Source organism: Penicillium subrubescens (genome assembly GCF_028828155.1).
Source record: "Penicillium subrubescens strain IBT 31985 chromosome Unknown utg000003l_segment0_segment0, whole genome shotgun sequence".
Taxonomy (NCBI): domain Eukaryota; kingdom Fungi; phylum Ascomycota; class Eurotiomycetes; order Eurotiales; family Aspergillaceae; genus Penicillium; species Penicillium subrubescens.
Window position 1 is genome coordinate 2,495,217 of NW_026643153.1, and position 18,003 is coordinate 2,513,219.

Here is an 18,003-nt window from a genome sequence, read left to right on the forward strand (position 1 = left end):
ACACTTGAACTCGTTTCATTAAATGGATTTCTATCACTTCTTGTTCATGTGTACATTTCCAACTGCACCTTAAGGCAAAACATACCCACCATCAATAAGCACATCACTTCCAGTCATATAACTCGAAGCATCGCTCGCAAGGTAGAGATACAATCCCTTAATCTCCTTCACATGCCCCTGTCTACCCAGAGAAGACATACGGTACGCTTCATTAAGACAATCAGGGCCGGCCCCCATCTTGGTGTCGAAGAAGCCCGGAGAGACAATATTGACCCGAGCAAAATCGCGCCATTCACGGGCCAGAGATTTTCCAAAGTGAGTGACAAATGCTTTTGTGGCGTTGTATACGGGTTGATCAACTGGTACGTTGACGATATGGGCACTCATGCTTGAGGTAACGATGAGGTTACCGAAGCCCTGGCGTTGGAAGACGTGGCCGGCGTATTTGGCGCAGTAGACAATTCCGTCGACTAGAATGCGTATCAGAAGACGAAGTATGACCATAGTTCTGGATAGGAATTTCGTACCGTTCACAGACATTTGCTTCTGGTATTCGTCAAGAGTTTGCTCCAAGATAGGCTTGGAAATAGCCATTCCTTTTGTAAAGGTCAATTTATGCGGAGTGACGCCATGCTCATATGTGTTATTCACTCACCTGCATTGGCAACGAAAACATCAATCTTGCCGAAATCCTCAACGACCCGTTCCATAGTGCTGGAAACCTGTGTTGACTCAGATACTGCATTAAAAAGGGTGAGTACAAGGAAGCTCCATATTCAAATGTCCTAGAATTCTCACCATCCACCTTGTAGGCAGCTGATTTCACGTTATGTAGACTTGCCAGTTCTTGAGACTTTTCAATTGCTGCATCATTCCTTCAATCATGATACCCAGTAAGTACGGCCTCTCCGTAGAAAATCAGGACCGAATAACTCACGAGTTATACCACAAAGCGACATTAGCCCCAGCTTCAGCCATAGCCTGTGCTACCGCCAGACCGATCCCATCTGCAGCGCCATTAACCACGACAACTTTGCCGTCTAGGCGAAATTGTTCCAACACATTGGTAGGCGTGTTGGGGAAGGGTCGGGGGAATCCCTCGCGTCCTGGGGCGCTGTCCTCGACAGTCATAGACATTTTGCAGAGTATATGTTTGTTGTGATGAAAAATATGTGTAGGAAAATGAAATCCTTGAATTTGCTCTTCGGTTGGTTTTATTATTGAGCTGTTATAACTAGGCGACCCACTTGCTTTCGGTATACTGTCCGCCGAGTGGGCACTCGTCGCGGTAAATTAGGGATGAGATCTGGATACTAGACGAGCAGACCGAACAAGTAATAGTGAAATCTCCTGTTCTGTCCAACTTCCTCCCAGCGCTTAGATCTTCCATTAATGAGGCAGAATCAGTAGAGAGAAGTGAGATTAAGCTCAGCAACTCTTGAATTTTTTTGATAGTATTTTCCATGAGATCACGTTGTTTCTTCAAGATGGCTAGAATGTTCCTCCATACTAGTAGTGCAAGAGCGGCTATTACCACTAAAACCCCGCCATCGGGAATTAACCGAGGCGACTCTGGGGTGAGTCGCTCTTCCTTAGCCATTCTGGCCCACATTTCGTCGGAATTTAGTGGCCCGATATCTTCAAAGTTGCGCTAGTACTATTCCTGGACAATCCCCGCATCTCTCGTGGCCTCATATCATGACGGCATGAGTGGAACTTGAATACAGCATGTGTATTGCCAAAGTCACTGCCATTAGCTAGGCTGGTATCACAACCCTTTGCCTTTCTCCGACCGATATTAAGGACCAGATCGGACAGTGAATTTCCGATCGTGGAATCAGCGTGGTTGTATTCTGATTGAACGGCAACGCTGTCTGCATCTAGACGCTGTATGCAACTATTTAAAGTACGAATTCAAGCACCCTCAAGTATCTTCCGCGCCTTTTAATGCTTCCTTGATTCCAACCTCCCTCCATACATCCCTACTGCTGGGACATAGATTCTCCTTCTCTCATCATGACAGCTTCAAGTGGTCTGACCGACCGCGATGCTCTCGCTGCAAGATCTATCCCGTCGATGATTCTCAGCGATGGCAGCCCCGCATCAATGACCCCGCCTCCATCTTCTGCATCCGAAGCGGACCCTGCTGTTGGTGCACAGAAAAGATTTTCTGTTCGAGGAAACGCGGTCGTCACTGGCGGTACCGGGACGCTAGGCCTTCAGGCCTGCGAAGCTCTGCTTGAACATGGCCTTCAGGGCCTCATGATCTTTGATGTCAATCCCACAGGCAATGAAAAGGAGCTCACAAGATTGAAGTCAAAGTTTCCCAGCGTTAAGATCTGCGCTCAAAAAGTTGATGTCACAGCCGAAGATGCAGTTCGTGAAGCAATGGAAGAGACAGTCCGTTTACTTGGTTCGGTTGATATCCTCGTTTGCTTTGTCGGCGTCGTCGGCTGCATCGAAACTCTTGAGATGCCCGTCTCGCAATGGCGAAAAATCCTCGACGTTAATACTACTGGCTCATTCATCTGTGCCCAGGCAGCTGCGCGAGAGATGGTCAAGCAAGGGACTGGAGGCTCGATCACATTCGTGGCATCAATTTCGGCCCATCGCGTCAATTACCCACAGCCTCAGGTGGCATACAATGTTAGCAAAGCTGCTCTGTTGATGCTCAAGAGCTCCCTTGCTGCAGAGTGGGCTCGTTATGGTATAAGAACCAACAGTGTTAGCCCGGGGTATATGGACACAATCTTAAACGAGGGAGCGGGACTGGAAGCCCACAGACGGATCTGGGCTGAGCGAAACCCAAGCGGACGAATGGGAGTTCCATCTGAGCTGACAGGGGCCATTGTGCTTCTTGCTAGCTCTGCTGGCACTTATATGAATGGGTCGGATATTCTTGTTGATGGAGGTGCAACTGTGTTTTAATATGTACAATATGTTATTTCAAAGTGTACACAGTAAAAAGGGTTCTAAATACTGTTCGAGATAGCATTCTCGGCCAGATAATCATTATGAACATCCAAGAATATCATAGGACAAAGTGACAAACATATTTACTGTATATTTACTCCATATAGAGTACTATATTTCCCGGTGTTACCAGCACTCCTCTGTTCAGCAATAATACCCCACTCCCACTGTAAGTGTCGCATCGGGTGACTGCGGTCCGATGATCTCATCCAGCAAGAAAGAGCGTTCCCCCGCGAAGGAAGGAGCTGGATCTCGTCTATCTTATCTCCCATAGTCGATATCATGCAATTGAAACAAGACCGATCCGACAATACATGCTGCGCTAGGGAACTAAGATCGACTCTCTTAAAGCAAGGGTTGATCTTAGCTTTGATACTCTTTGAAAATGCCGAAGGTCGGGCGTCCATCGTCCGGTCATCATGATCTTCGAGCGGTAATCACTCAAGCTAGGAATTTAACCAATCTGATACTGACTTATAATAGTGTACAGAGTGCCGTGTAAGAGACGTTCTGCTTTTCTGTGCCCTTCATCACTGATTGCGGAGTCTTACAGAAGCGAAAGAGCAAGGTACGACTCCAAAGTCCCGAAGATCTTCTACCATCAGCGTATACTAAAAACCAGTTAGTGCTCTGGCTCTTTGCCATGCTCTTACTGTACTCGTGCCAATAAAACCTGCGTCCTGGGTCGGCCCCCATCTCGTACGCCGCTCACGAGAAAGTGAGTCTCCAAAACTACGCTGCAGGCTTATGCCTGTTCTGACATCGTATAGAAATCTGGACGCAGCAGAGCTACGTTGTGCAAAATTAATCTCTTTGGTCAAAAGATTTGATCCAGAAATCGATATCTATGCGGCCTTGGATTCAATTACAGGAAATGGTATGGGAGAGCGTCCTGCGTCTCTAGAGAGGTCTGAAGCCCCAGAAACTGATCCAGAGAGTGCTCCCTCATTGGATCGATTTGAATGGAGTGAGGCACCGAATATGTCTCCATCGCATCTCCAGAAAGAGCCACCGGACGGGATGGCTGTACTTCCAACTAAACGGACGGATACAGGCTATCTTGGTACGATTTTTCATCTCGCCTCCGCAACAATTTTGAGCAGGCACTAAGTTGATCCTATCTAGGCAATACCTCGGGGTCGACAATGCTCAATTCCATTCCAGGCCTTCTTCCAGATAGTACTATTTCGCGTTCAAAAAGCCGACCACATGGATCTCCAGCCAGCAGTAACATGACCAATAGCCCTTCACAACTTGTGAACCTTGCCGTCACTACCACCCTAGAGAGACTTGTTGCTGCATACTTTGGGTGGTATAACCCTTCGTACCCAATCCTTCACGAGAAAACTTTTCGAGATAAGTTCCTGAATCGCCATCAAGTTCACCCAAGGTCAAACTGGCATATTATATTCCATCTAGTATTTGCAATTGGTCACTGGATTCTAGGGGAAGAATCGGAAGCCGAGCAATCCAGGTCTTACATGGCCGCACGCTCATGCATGTCAATGCGCATGCTAGAGTCTGGAACTCTTCTTACAGTTCAGGCCTGTCTTCTGATGGTAGGTTTACCAAAGAATTTTCCCACATTTGAGGCATCATGAAACTAATTTTGTGCAGGGCAACTATCTTCAAAAACGAGATCGACCTAACACCGGCTATAATTTCATTGGAATTGCGCACCGAATGGCGCTTGGCTTGGGTCTTCATCGAGAACCTCCTATAGGAACTATGGAAGATACACTCTCCAATGAGCGGCGAAGAGTTCTCTGGTGGATTGTCTATTGCTTTGACTCGGGCTTTAGCATCACAACTGGAAGGCCCATAACGGTCTCTGGCTCATTTATCGAGACTCGCCTTCCGCGAAATATTGATGATTCGGTGCGACGAACCGATTGTTTACAACACAGCTCATTTCGCTAATTTTTGATCACAGGCTTGTTCACTAGAATCTGTCTTGCCACCAACAACGGATTCTCCAACTACCTATTCGGCAATTATTGCTCAGTCACGTCTAACATCAATCGCCAACGCAGTATTCGGTGAACTGATATCTTCGACAAACAAGACCTCATGGGACCTGAGAGTTTCTCGTTCCATCAACCATCAATTCAATGCTTGGAAGCTATCACTACCTTCTTACTTCACTACTCATGTGATTCCAGAATGGTTCCGCGGTCCCCGTGCAATTATCATATGGAAGGAGCAAAATCTCCGCATGATGCTTTGGTGGGGAAGTCAAAAATTATGCAATCTGCCGTCCGATCACGAAGAAGCCCAGAATATTTGTCATCTCACAGCAGTTGAAACGATACAGGAGATCACTAATTTTATTGACAACAATCTTGACATAGTTCATGCCGGGCTCAGTTGGTATGCAACCTACTTCCTCTTCCAAGCAGCAGTTGTCCTCAGCATCCACCATCTCCAACCACCCCAGTCTGTTGAATCGGGACCGAAAGATAGAAATCAAGACCTTTGGCTCTCATCTGTGTCCAGAGCTCGGGACTGCTTGGCTTCCTTAAGCCAAAAGGACAAAGCTGCAACACGGTGCTTAGCCGTTCTAAACCGGTTACGAGATCATTTTCAGCAACAAGGACAACCCTCGGCTATATTCGGTGGTACTCGATCTAATTATCAAGTTAACCTACTACAAGAAGACGCTGAAATCCCATCGGCGTCACTTGCTGTGGACCCTATACTTCAAATGTTCTTTGAAGATCCGTCCTGGGGCAATGATTTATTCCATGGTCTAAGAGGTTTTCCAAGCACGGATGAGGTTGGAGCATTTGAGTATGTCTCATAAAACACATATTAGTAGTCATCCTTTTGTGGAGACATCAGTCCCAATCCAAAACTTCTGTTTCTGCTCGCATTAGCTTCGGACCATAGTCCCAGTAGGTGTTCAGGGAGACTCGACCACATGGAGTGGTTCCGTGGACCTGAGACACTACCAGTCCATTGGTTCGGTCATTAGTTATTTAGACTCAGCCTCACATTGATAATAAATTCTCCCTCTTATATTTCACAGGAGCCGGAATTTCATCGATGACCATTGGACGGTCTTTCTGCGAACGCCATCACCTTCCCACCGGCCACAAAACATGCTTGTATGACAAATTCACCCTTGAGTAATACGTTGCGACTTGGAAAAGCTGTGTTGTCCGTGCATTTAAGCAGCCCAGTCACAATGCCCAGAAGCTTTTGGGGCTGCACTTTGGAGCATGTGTTGTGATGTTTGTGTAACGAGGTCCGCCTTAGGCGTCCACAGTATGTTGTCATTGGCTTGAAGCTAGCCAAAAAAGAGATTCTGCCCGGAGACTTGTCATGCATATATGGTCCAAGTGCCGAATGACAGCTAGCGGAGTTCTGTGATGGAGGGTCGCCAATGCGGGGAGGCTCAGAATAGCTAGTCTCGTAACTGCGATAGATCACGCCTACATATTATTAACTCGCAAACATTCTATTCTTCATTGCATCGAAGATAGTTTTCGATACTATCGCCCAAGGCCAAAATGTATCTCTCATTGCTCTTGAGTTTTATTTCGGAAAATACTCACATTGCCGGGACTTTTGGTGGCCTTGGTGTCTTGTTCCATCTAAGTATACTCACTAGCGAGATTGACAGTGCCGTTGGTAGCTTGCTTATTGGGGCTTTCTTTGCCTGGTCTGGCCTGGCTGTAGCGTTCGTGAAAATACTGGACGTTGGCCTTGCCGTTGCGATCGCAAAATCCTCGCTCGCTTACATTTCTTTCCTCGCGGGCCTAGGGACCAGCACCGTGGTCTATCGTTTATTGTTTCATCGCTTGCGACATTTCCCTGGTCCGTTGGGCGCGAAGATCAGCCGGTTTCATACAGTATGGGTCACCAAACGCACTGGCCTGAGATATCACCTTGAGTTGGAGAGGCTACATGCCGAGTTCGGAGATTTCGTTAGGACAGGTTCATCACTCTCTTCTACCTCCTTGAAGGAATGGAGCTCTTGACTTATTCCACCGATAGGACCCCGTGAAATTTCTGTCAACCGTTCGTCGGCGGTACGCATCGTTCATGGTCCGCAATCAAAATGTTCAAAGGGGCCATGGTACAGCCAGGTTTCCGACGATCCCAATAAAGTCAACCTATTAGCTCTAAGAGATCATGAGCTTCACCGGGCACGTCGAAGAATATGGGATAAAAGTCTTGGACCAAAAGGTTGAGTTAGATTCTTTTTTTAACATTAGTCAAGAATCCGATTTGGCACATGCTAAATCACAACTGCAGCACTTTCCAGCTATCAACCCCAGATTCAGAAGAAGGCCGACACTTTGATCAAACAGCTCCATGACCGAGAGTCCAAGCCTATCGATGTCACCCAATGGACTCAATATTATACTTTTGATGTGATGGGCAAAATCGCATTCAAAAAAGACTTTGGACAGCTCGAGGACGGTGCTGAGCATTTTGCAATTACTGCCATGCATGCACAACTGGAACAGATTGGTGTTCTCGGTGTGATTCCGTGGTTGCTGCATTTGCTCGTCCGTATACCTGGACTCGCTGGCCCGTTTGCGGTCTTCAACAACTACACCATTGAGCAAGTCGAGCAGCGAAAGGCGGTATGAAAGAACACATAGTATCACGGATTATGCCTGACTACTGACTGATAGATGACAGGAATGGCACAAGGATACTGAAAAAACACCGACTGATGTCGTCTCCTGGCTCTTGAAAGCAAAGGATGACGGCGATCCTTCCGCACCACCTGGAGATCTATATCTATATGATGAGGGCAGACTTGCGATTGTCGCTGGAAGGTCCGTTAACGTTCTCATTCTATTTGTCTAACAACCTTCTAATTAAATAGCGACACCACTGCTTCAACCCTCGCACACGTTCTATACTATCTGGCAACTCACCCAGAAGTCTATGAAAAGTTGCAAAAGAACGTTGATGAAACGCAGGATGTCCCCGACTTCATCCATTCCCTGCCGTACATCGATGCAATAATCAACGAGACCCTTCGCTTGAAACCAGTCGTGCCTAGCGGCCAAACAAGGGTCACGCCGCCAGAGGGTCTTTTCATTGACGAAACTTGGATCCCGGGGAATACTATTTTGGTTGTTCCTCAGTACGTGGTGCAACGAGACGCACGCAACTTTCCTCACCCTTTGGAGTTTATTCCAGAGCGATGGCTGGAGAAGGAATTGGATTTGATGCAGGATGACCGGGCGTTTTTCCCTTTCGCTATAGGTAAGAAATTCTCTCCCGAAGGACCCGAGCGACAATATGGCTTATCTTTACTTCAAGGTCACTATGCATGTGCAGGCAAGCAACTCGCATATGTGCAAATGCGTATGGCCATTTGGTCAATTGCAAGGGAGTTTGATATCTCACTGGCCCCCGGGGAAGATGGGAAGAGCTTCGACGAGGAAGCCAAAGATACTTTTACTATGGCGGTGCCTCCTCTTCATTTGGTATTCAGCAAGCGAAAGAGACCAGTACCGAGTCAGTAAATGCGCCATAAAATTTACTACTTGTTTTCCATCGTGTCGGTCTGTCCACCCCTTACCCAAACCTCCTTTGGTAATACAACCTCGTACTGAGGTGACTCTGAGCTAGTCAATATTATCAAACAAGGACCAACCTGTCATTTAGTAATCAAGCTTATATGCAATTCAACGCAGACCATGATTTTTCTTTAGCTTCAAAGATCATTATGTTTCAGGACAGATTCCACTTGATTCATATCCCTGCTTTGCAGAAGAAGAGGAGATAAAACCAGAGATCTGATGAGAAAAGGAGTCTCCGGCAATCCATCCACAAACAAACCTTCTCAAAAAGGAAGTTGGTAAACTTGCTACCTCCATGATTCGAACCCTCAACCATCTAATTCCCTATATACTTACCCAAGGTGCTCCATAGCCATTCCATGATGCTTAAGTACTCCGGCCGGTTCCAACCCGATGCCGCATCCCATAGACAGTGACCCCTTTACACCCTTCTAACACATCCAAAAATGCGAATATAAGAGTTAAAATAATAGAATAGATGCTTGAGCTTAAGAATAATAACAACAAAAAACGAAATCCCCCAAAAAAAACTTGTGCCGGGGGAGGTGGGTCACCTCCCCGCTTCCCACCCACCCCCAACCCAAGGGTGTACCCGACCACAAGCGGAGCACTGACGGCCTGTAGCCTTTTGTGTTTGCTCCAGAGCACACCAGTAGCCACCACGAGTGGTGACCACTAGGCCATCGAAGGGGGGGAGTGATTGTTTGACCTGGAAGATGGTGATAACCCTTCTTTGTTCGATGCTTATTATAATTCGGATTCAGGCACGCCTGTACTCAACACGCGAATAGCCTCATCCACTGGGCGCCAAGCTTCGATTACGAGACTCCTGGACAAGCAAAACGAGGACAATCATTCTCATTCATCACTGGCTTTGCAAGGTCTTCAAAGACTCCGTGATCACACTAATCGTATCCTCTGGCTTGCTCAAAAACGGGCTATGGCTGGTATCCAACGACATCGTGGTGATATTGGCGCCTGCTTTCTTTGCACCCTGGACCATTGCCTGTTGGATCTGGACCGGAATCGCACCATCCTTCTGACAAAAAATGTACCAGACTGGCACGTCAGCCCATCCAGGATACATATTCACCGAATCTTTGAACGTGGCGGATGAGTGCTTCTGCAGACGACTCTTCCAGTAACTGACATCCTCGGGGGACAGATCATTGTAGAACAGCGCCTCGGGCTCCTGATCAATGACTTCCCAACCATCTGGCCCAGTATGGTGGAATGCCTCCGAAATATCGATCATGTCATACAGAGAAAGATCTGCCTGCGGCATAAATGCACACAGCTGGACGATTCCGATGACTTTGCCTGAGTTCGGGGTCAATCTTGTTGGATCCTTCTGAGTGAACCCTCTGACAGAGGAGCAGCCCACTGAGCCTCCGAATGAATGGTTGACCAACACAACATCGTTCCCCAGCGTGGTCTCTTCGGCAATCAGGGTCTGGATCTGCTGGATGGTGCTGGCGAGAGAATCGACGGGCTCGGATGTGCCACAGAAATCCAACTGCGGGGCGAAGCAGCGGTATCCTTGCTGCTTGAAGGCTGGGATCACCTTGGACCAGCACTCGGGGGTGTGCCAAGCTCCGTGGACAAAGATCAAAGAAGGCATGATTGAGGGTGTTGATAAGGTACAGACAGAAGACACTTGAGGATTTCTTGATCGTGCTAAGTAGGACTGGGCTAAGGAGTTCTGCTTTGGTTGGGGAAGAGAGGGGGTTTATAAAGACAGTCCCAAGGTCTACTAAATCGGGATCTCGGGGGGATGCTGTGCAAGTGGAGCCGTGGCGCGAGTAGTGCCGTTGCTGGTGGTTGAACCACAGCCGATCCGGTGATCCCGGTGCTGGGGCTCCACGACCTCATCAGGTGAAGATCAATGAATGATTTGATGTTCATTCTTTTGACTTTTACAGCCTCACGATGGCCAAGGACACGGCTTATTAGTTTTCAGCCTTCAATTTACAGCCACTAGCGGCAGGAACTGCATGTCAGCTCCAGCTTATGTGGCTTAGACCTTCGCACTCGGAGCTGTTTATGGAAACAAGGCGGGCAGAAACCTAATTGGATCTAGTTACGGGATTAACTTGGCATACCAGAGTAGCTTCAAGTGTACGTCTCGAAGGACAACTATGCAAGAAAAGGTGCACCAGTCAATGAAATTGATTGATTGAAATTTAAAATCCTACTCGCCTCCACTCCATCTCCATCAACACTTGTAGCCAACCAGCTGATCAACGGCCCCCAATTACCCCCCACACGCGTTTCCCAAGAAGGGCTGACATCTTGGCCTGCTGGTGTTCTGCATAGCAATGATCCTGAGGGATCATTACGATCGCAATGGATCAAAAGTCGTTGGTTCGATGCGATTCTGTGGCATGTGAACTGTGGGGGTGGGCTATCGAGCCCGAAAATCATCGCCCGGTCAGCCCAGTCGTGGGCGACCATTCATTGGCGAGGTGTATACTTCGGTATAATTTGGCCCAATCAGTGAAGAAGGGGCCCTGCTGATTCGATCCGGCACCTCAATAGCTCTCTCAATGGCTAAATGGGGCACGGTGGGTTTGAGGTCGTTCTTGACCTCCATGATACGTGAAGACGGCCTTGGAACCAATTCGACATAACGATATCTTTGCTTTCACGGTGCATATCAAGTCCTCTTGCTGATTATTGCGATTCGTGATCATCTCGCAAGTTCGTCTTCGGTGTCATCTCTGTGGTCCAATGAAATCCCGTAGTGCTCTGCTGCGGTAAAGCGCGCAACACGCTATGGGGTGCCAAGAGGGCAGGTTGCGACCTGGGGATACGCGTATGGGACATTGAGAAGTGATCATAGCCGGTTGACCACAAGGCAATAGAGGTGGAGGTGCAGTCGAGTAGGAGGGTGCGTCTCTCACGCGAGGAAGGCATTGAGAAGAAATTGACAAGCTCAATGGGGATGGAGGCAGGATGCCTCGACATCAATGGGAAAGCATGCAAGGATGGGATGGAGGACGAAGTATAACTCCCCACGGCATGACTCTCAGAACCTCGAAGAGAGCCACAAGGGATGAAGGGGAAGCGTCGGCTTTGTATAGATGAGGCGGTGAATGTAAAGCGGTGAAGGGAGCTTTCTTTTTTCTGCCGCTCCCCGCTTATCACGGCCGATGATATCTGAACGAGCTATCCCAAAAAAATCTAAAGCAACCGCGGGCTTTGTGAAACACATTATCATAGCTCGTGATCCTACCGATTCTAATCAGCCACCTTCTACGCACTCATCACTCCATTGAACCATCCGCCCATCATGGGCTCCACCGAGGACGATCCGGTCATCTCCTCCTACGACGTTTTCCTCACTGACTCCGAGATCTCTCGCTATGTCTTCCAATACCTCGATCGCCCACAATCCAAGCCATATAATGAAAGAAAGGGCCAAAAACCGACGGTCATGCGCATGAAGCCTGGGTCGGGTCTGGTCGAGCTTGACGTGCCCATCTTTACCCGATGCACCTACGATGCGGAGAAGGGACTTCGATACGGCGATGCCATGAAGAAGGGCCGCCTTGCGCGCAATGGCGGAGCTTACGGCATGGCTGGTGGCTTCAGCACTGGCGGTATACCTGGCAGTGGAGGACGAGTCAAGGCAGAAGGCAATGATGACATTGAGGTGTTGGACAACAAGAAGGCCATGGATCCGTCTTCAATAGTCAGGACACAGGCGCTGGGTGGGCGTATCAAGCCTGCAGAGGAAGGCGATCCAGTTTATATGCTGGCTACTTTCAAAGGAAGTAAGTTTTTCTCCCCTCATCCTCCCAGATAGAGAAATGGCATTCTGCTCGTGAGCATCGCTGATCAGACATCCAGAAAACTTGCATCTGTCCCCCGTGTCCGCCGTGGTCCAATTACAACCACAGGTTCACCATTTGGACGCAATGGATGAATTGCCCAAGAGCAAAGGTGCTCGGGGCAAGAAGGAGGACGAAGAACGTCCCGAGCCTGAGGCACGCGCCATCGACGTTAAGGTCAAGGGCGCAGATGATGGAGGCGCCATTCTTCACGGGAATCTTGATCTACTCAAGAAAATGCAAGAAGAGCAGTGGAAGAACTTCGAATGGATCGATGCAGAGGTAAGCGTTCGCCCTCGAGGTGGCCACCTTTTTACCCGTTAAGACCACGAATCTGAACTAATACGAACATCTTTCCAGACCGAGGACTCCTGGTATACCTATGAGAATTACATGATGAACCAGAAGCCTGATGATCTGCCCCAGTTGAAGGCTACTATCGACAGCGAGGATTATTTGGATGGTATGAGTGCTCCGCGGATTGATCCAGCGCGGCCCGAATTGACCGGATGGGCAATGAAACAAAACCGGCAAAAACAGATGGAAGGGCCCTCAGATAGCGAGGATGAAAGCTGAACCAGGTGGTATCATGCTCAAGCGTAGGATTAGAAATTGGCGTTCATAAGACTGGAGGGTTATCTTTAGCCCATGGGTTTCTTGCACTATGGGTAGCGAATGGACATTGATCACACTTTTCTGTCCTCTGTCTCCGAATGTTCTGCTGCAGTAATCCTGCATGTTATGCAATTATCTATCTTTCTACCTGTAAACGATATATCTTAATTGGAGTTACTATGCTATTGCTCATAGTTCAGAATATTGCCACCATGTAGATCTTGCCACCAATCAGCGGGAGCTTATCAGGGGTAGTCACGTGTAGTCACGCGTCCGCGACGCTTTTTTTCGCCGAGTCTCCGGCAGCTCTCGTGCTCAGCATCCCTATTCATCTTCACCCCCATTCCTTTCTTTACTCAACGTCGTTTTTCGCTCGGGTTCAGGGCTGCAGGACGGCACTCGGAATTTAAACAGCAGAGCCCTGATCAACCTAGAGAATACGCCCTCTCTTGGCTGTGTTGCGCATTTCTGCTTTTCGCCTGCATTATTTGCGTTCTTGTCGTTTTTCCTTTTTCACTTTGCCTCAATACCTTGCTCTTGATTCTTTCCATTCATTGATGGCACTCATCTCTCTGCTTCTTTAATCATCAATCCTTCAAAGCGATATCTCTTGCATCATGTTATCCCGAGTCGCCCGTCAGAAAAATGCGCTCTTCCACCTCCGGAAGGCGAATGCCGTCCGAACACTGGGCGTCTCTCCGGCAGTGCGCCTGCATTCAAACTCCAGCCGCCCAAGTTCAATCGTGAACTCACAATCTACCTCGACGCAAGAGCGGCCTCGAAGGCCATCCTTCCAGTCGCATCGCAACCTCGCTACCGCCACTGATCAATCCGTCCTCGAACACGGTTCCTACTTGGCTTTGGACGACTCATACACCCCGTCCATCGCTAGGCCATCGCCCTTCCAAACGACCGATTCCTTCGACCCATTCGATACTTCGTCCTTGATTGTCCTCAACGAAACCCCCCAAACCCAGCCCAAAATTCTCCGGAAAATTCGGGGAATTGGCGGCGATGAGGATGAAATGATGGCAAACTTTGACATGTCACTCCGCGTGGGTCGATTTGATCGCGCGGCAGCTTTGATCAGTCGATTGAAGGCATATTACCCTGTTGATTCCGCCGAGTTCCTGGCTCTGCATAATCAATATCTGAAGGCAATGGTCTCGCATATGATTATAACCCGGCAGGATGACATGGTTTTGCCATTGCAGAAATGGTTTGAAGTCGACATGCCAGCCGGCGGCGTGATGCCAGATGCCACTACATTTGCAGTCATGGTTCGCATGTCTCTTCGTATGCTGCACGGTTCTAAGCGGGACAGATCTGTCCGCAGGTACTGGGGCCTTGCCAAACAGGCAGACCTTCATGAGGATCTTTTGGCCAGCGAGGTCCTAACGGATCTGGATCTTGGTGAATTATCCAAGGTTGGTATTACTCATGGCTTCATTTTCGATAATTTCTTCGCAGTGGTGCTAATTCTCTCAACTCTCTCAGATCTGTTCCTCCGATTTAATCACACCCATGGATCCAGCTGGATTCGACGAGGAGTTCTCCGAGCAGTCCGTTGAAATCTTCGATAACATACCCGAAGTACTTGCCGCAGAGCAGAAGGGTCTGGGTTTGAGTTCTCTAAGGGAATCGCTGTCCTTGTTCTCTGAGGGTGCACAGATTGCTTTGCCCGAGGGTTTCAAGGGCACAGAAGAGGAGAAGAGAGAACTTTACGCCCAACTCCGCCAACAACGACTTGAATCCGACACAATGAGAACGGCTTCGAAGCGGTGGCGGGCCGAGTTCGAGGGCAGAGTCAAGGCTGGTGTGGATGTGGCTTCGGGTAAATCGAGGCTCAAGTCCGTCATGAGCCAGTGGCATACAGACCTTTCAGATGCTATTAAGAAAGAGATCAAGCTTGCTGAGGAGGCTGAGACCCAGCCAATGCGCACCGAGGAACAGAAGGCTCGGTGTGAGTATGGCGTTTACCTGCAGTCTCTGGACTCTGACCGTTTGGCTGCGGTCACAGTCCTCTCCGTCATGGATGTCTTCACCCGGCACGGAATGCAGAAGGGAACAAAAGTCTCGACTGTCGCCTCTTCTATCGGAAAGGGTGTGCAGGATGAACTAATTGCCGAAGCCTATCTCAAGAAAAATTCGACACCTGACACTCGCCGAGTCAAAATGGTCAAGGAAATGCTTGCTGGTCGCAGAAGCAAGGATGGACGACTACAGTGGAAGGCTGTGTCTGAGAATTTGCAGAAGGAACACGAGGAATACGCCTGGACGCCTCGTGTCACTGTCAGAATCGGAGCGGTTCTGATGGGCCTTCTGTTTGATGTTGCCAAGGCTCCTGTTAAGACCACAGATCCCACTACTGGAAACGTCACGACGACCATGCACCCGGCTTTCTTGCATGCCTACGAGATGAACTTCGGAAAGCGATTGGGACTCTTCCACATGAACCCTGAAATTATCGACATTATCAGCAGAGAGCCTCCGGCAGATCTCCTCGGCCGCCATCTTCCTATGATTTGCAAGCCACAGTCATGGACGGGAGCTAAGAAGGGAGGGTATCGCCTATACCAGAGCAACATTGTTCGATCCACGCCTGGTGAAACTTTGCAGCCAGCTTATGTGAAGGCAGCTTTGGAGAAGGACGGTCTCAAGGATATTCGGAAAGGACTCGACGTGCTTGGAAACACTGGCTGGGTTATCAACCGCGATGTGTTTGCAGTGATGCTTGAGGCATGGAACTCTGGAGAGGGTGTTGCAAGTCTGGCACCACTTGATCCAGATTTGCCCATTCCGCCCAAGCCAGAACCCGACGCGGGTTTCGCTGCTGAGAGGGACTGGCAACTGCAAATGCGCGATATTGAGAATCTTCGGTCCGGATATCACTCCATGCGATGCTTCCAAAATTTCCAGTTGGAAGTTGCGCGTGCTTTCCGCCATGAGACCTTCTATCTTCCTCACAACATTGACTTCCGCGGTCGAGCTTACCCGCTTCCCCCTTACCTCAATCAAATGGGTGCCGACAACGCTCGTGGTTTGCTTCTATTCAGCGAGGCTAAGCCACTAGGCGCAGGTGGATTGCGCTGGCTGAAGATTCAAATTGCTAACCTGGCCGGATTCGATAAGGCTAGCATGTCAGAGCGTGAACAATTCGCAATGGATCATCTTGAGGATGTTCTGGACTCTGCGAACAAGGGCCTCCATGGCAAGCGTTGGTGGTTGAAGGCCGAGGATCCATGGCAATGTCTGGCTGCCTGCTGTGAACTTCGCAATGCTCTGGCCCTTCCCGATCCGACGACCTATGCCTCTCGCCTCCCGATCCACCAAGACGGTTCCTGCAATGGACTGCAGCATTATGCTGCCCTTGGAGGTGACACGGTCGGTGCCCAGCAAGTCAATCTCGAGCCATCTGACCGACCTTCCGACGTGTACACTGGTGTCTCCGAATTCGTGAAGAAGTCGGTGGCCAAGGATGCCGATGAGGGCAACAAGGTTGCCCAGGTTCTGGACGGAAGGATCACTCGAAAGGTTGTGAAGCAGACCGTCATGACCAACGTGTATGGTGTGACATTCATGGGAGCTATGCGACAAGTGCGCCGTCAGCTCAATGACCACTTCCCCGATCTTTCCAACGAGATGAAGAAGGACGGCGCGCTCTACATTGCGCGAAAGATTTTCGAGGCCCTTGGATCCATGTTCAACGGTGCTCATGAGATTCAATACTGGCTCGGCGATTGTGCCACCCGCATCACTCAATCCTTGACGCCTGAGCAGATCGAGGCGATGGCAAATGAAGCCTTGTCGCCCTCCCAGCCTGCCGAGAAAGGCACTAGCACCAAGTTTGACCCGTCCAAGAAGTTCCAGACAACTGTTATCTGGACTACTCCTCTTGGTTTGCCCGTGGTTCAGCCATACCGCACCCGAAAGGCCCGTCGAGTTGTGACCTCGCTCCAGACTGTCAGCATCGTGGACCCCAGCGCCGAGGACGTGGTGTCCCGTCGGAAGCAGCTCCAGGCCTTCCCTCCGAACTTCATTCACTCTCTGGATGCCACTCACATGATCATGTCTGCCAACGCCTGCCAGGATGCCGGCCTTACTTTCTCTGCTGTTCACGATTCCTTCTGGACTCATGCCAGCGATGTCGACTCCATGAACAGCATCCTCCGCGACGCATTCGTGCAGATGCACTCTGACGACATTGTTGGACGCCTTGCCGCCGAGTTCAACGTTCGCTACGGCAAGAACTTGTTCCTGGCCAAGGTTGACGCCAACAGTGAAATTGGTCGCACTCTGCGGAAGCGCCGCAAGGCCAACGTTCGCAACGCCAGGCTTATCGAGTTGATTGACGAGCATCGTCGACAGACTTTACTCCGATCGGAGGACACTGCTGATCAGGCTGAAGGTCGTGCCATGGAAACCTCCGCTTCCATCTTTGAGAAGCTAGGTGGTACAGACAAGCACCTGGCTATGGCTAGCACCCTGGGTGAAACCACTGTTGGCCACGTCCCTGACGATCTGGCTGCCGCTGAGCGGGGGCCTTCCTCTAATGTCGATACCAGCGACCCGGCCATCCAGAGCCTGTTTACCGAGATCGACATGATGGACTCTCAGCCTTCCGCTGCTGAGGCTGAGGTCGACGACGCCATGGCGACAGATGATGGTACCAAGGAAGAGATGCAGCCGACGAAGAAGAAGCAAAGGCAAAAGCCGCACACCTGGCTCTGGCTGCCTCTTCGCTTCCGACCTGTTCCTACGAAGGGCTCGTGGGACCTGAGCCGGATTCGTGACAGCCAGTACTTCTTCTCTTGAAGAACCTTTCCCCTTCTTGGAGTTTGGTCGATGATTTGTGACGCATATCGTTTGGCGTTGGTTTACATTGGATCTGTTTATTTCGGTGGTTTTTGCCGATTGTATATTTAACCCTTGTGTCATTTTTGACTGAGGACTGTCTGGAAGGATGTCCTTCATATGTATATTACGTTGATGATTTGAGCATTGGCACGGCGAAGGAAAAGTACATACACTAT

General features: G+C 49.4%; 8 protein-coding genes across 8 annotated transcripts; 5 read left to right on the forward strand and 3 right to left on the reverse strand.

Moving 5' to 3' along the window:
- Nucleotides 1-69: 69 nt before the first annotated feature.
- N7473_004936 (NADP-dependent mannitol dehydrogenase) lies at nt 70-1,184 on the reverse strand (the record flags this gene model as incomplete). The annotated part of the gene is made up of 5 exons (XM_057150876.1): nt 938-1,184; nt 799-875; nt 656-739; nt 528-596; nt 70-470 (listed from the first exon to the last, which is right to left on the reverse strand). The coding sequence occupies exons 1-5, from the start codon at nt 1,135-1,137 to the stop codon at nt 70-72; spliced, it is 831 nt and encodes a 276-aa protein (XP_057010986.1). The 5' UTR covers nt 1,138-1,184.
- Nucleotides 1,185-2,016: 832 nt separating this feature from the next.
- N7473_004937 (uncharacterized protein) lies at nt 2,017-2,928 on the forward strand (the record flags this gene model as incomplete). The annotated part of the gene is made up of 1 exon (XM_057150877.1): nt 2,017-2,928. The coding sequence occupies one exon, from the start codon at nt 2,017-2,019 to the stop codon at nt 2,926-2,928; it is 912 nt and encodes a 303-aa protein (XP_057010987.1).
- Nucleotides 2,929-3,246: 318 nt separating this feature from the next.
- Nucleotides 3,247-5,821, forward strand: N7473_004938 (uncharacterized protein). The gene is made up of 8 exons (XM_057150878.1): nt 3,247-3,406; nt 3,457-3,471; nt 3,527-3,541; nt 3,600-3,691; nt 3,744-4,036; nt 4,099-4,532; nt 4,591-4,851; nt 4,907-5,821. The coding sequence occupies exons 1-8, from the start codon at nt 3,359-3,361 to the stop codon at nt 5,774-5,776; spliced, it is 2,028 nt and encodes a 675-aa protein (XP_057010988.1). The 5' UTR covers nt 3,247-3,358; the 3' UTR covers nt 5,777-5,821.
- A 1,199-nt stretch (nt 5,822-7,020) lies between these two features.
- On the forward strand, nt 7,021-8,465 carry N7473_004939 (cytochrome P450; the record flags this gene model as incomplete). The annotated part of the gene is made up of 4 exons (XM_057150879.1): nt 7,021-7,054; nt 7,234-7,568; nt 7,627-7,766; nt 7,817-8,465. 4 exons carry the CDS (start codon nt 7,021-7,023, stop codon nt 8,463-8,465), a joined length of 1,158 nt encoding a protein of 385 aa, XP_057010989.1.
- A 922-nt stretch (nt 8,466-9,387) lies between these two features.
- On the reverse strand, nt 9,388-10,143 carry N7473_004940 (alpha/beta hydrolase; the record flags this gene model as incomplete). Its single annotated transcript, XM_057150880.1, has 1 exon — nt 9,388-10,143. The coding sequence occupies one exon, from the start codon at nt 10,141-10,143 to the stop codon at nt 9,388-9,390; it is 756 nt and encodes a 251-aa protein (XP_057010990.1).
- A 1,052-nt stretch (nt 10,144-11,195) lies between these two features.
- On the reverse strand, nt 11,196-11,438 carry N7473_004941 (uncharacterized protein; the record flags this gene model as incomplete). The annotated part of the gene is made up of 1 exon (XM_057150881.1): nt 11,196-11,438. The coding sequence occupies one exon, from the start codon at nt 11,436-11,438 to the stop codon at nt 11,196-11,198; it is 243 nt and encodes an 80-aa protein (XP_057010991.1).
- A 376-nt stretch (nt 11,439-11,814) lies between these two features.
- On the forward strand, nt 11,815-12,931 carry N7473_004942 (uncharacterized protein; the record flags this gene model as incomplete). Its single annotated transcript, XM_057150882.1, has 3 exons — nt 11,815-12,298; nt 12,375-12,637; nt 12,716-12,931. 3 exons carry the CDS (start codon nt 11,815-11,817, stop codon nt 12,929-12,931), a joined length of 963 nt encoding a protein of 320 aa, XP_057010992.1.
- Nucleotides 12,932-13,587: 656 nt separating this feature from the next.
- On the forward strand, nt 13,588-17,785 carry N7473_004943 (DNA-directed RNA polymerase; the record flags this gene model as incomplete). The annotated part of the gene is made up of 2 exons (XM_057150883.1): nt 13,588-14,397; nt 14,468-17,785. The coding sequence occupies 2 exons, from the start codon at nt 13,588-13,590 to the stop codon at nt 17,783-17,785; spliced, it is 4,128 nt and encodes a 1,375-aa protein (XP_057010993.1).
- Nucleotides 17,786-18,003: the final 218 nt, after the last annotated feature.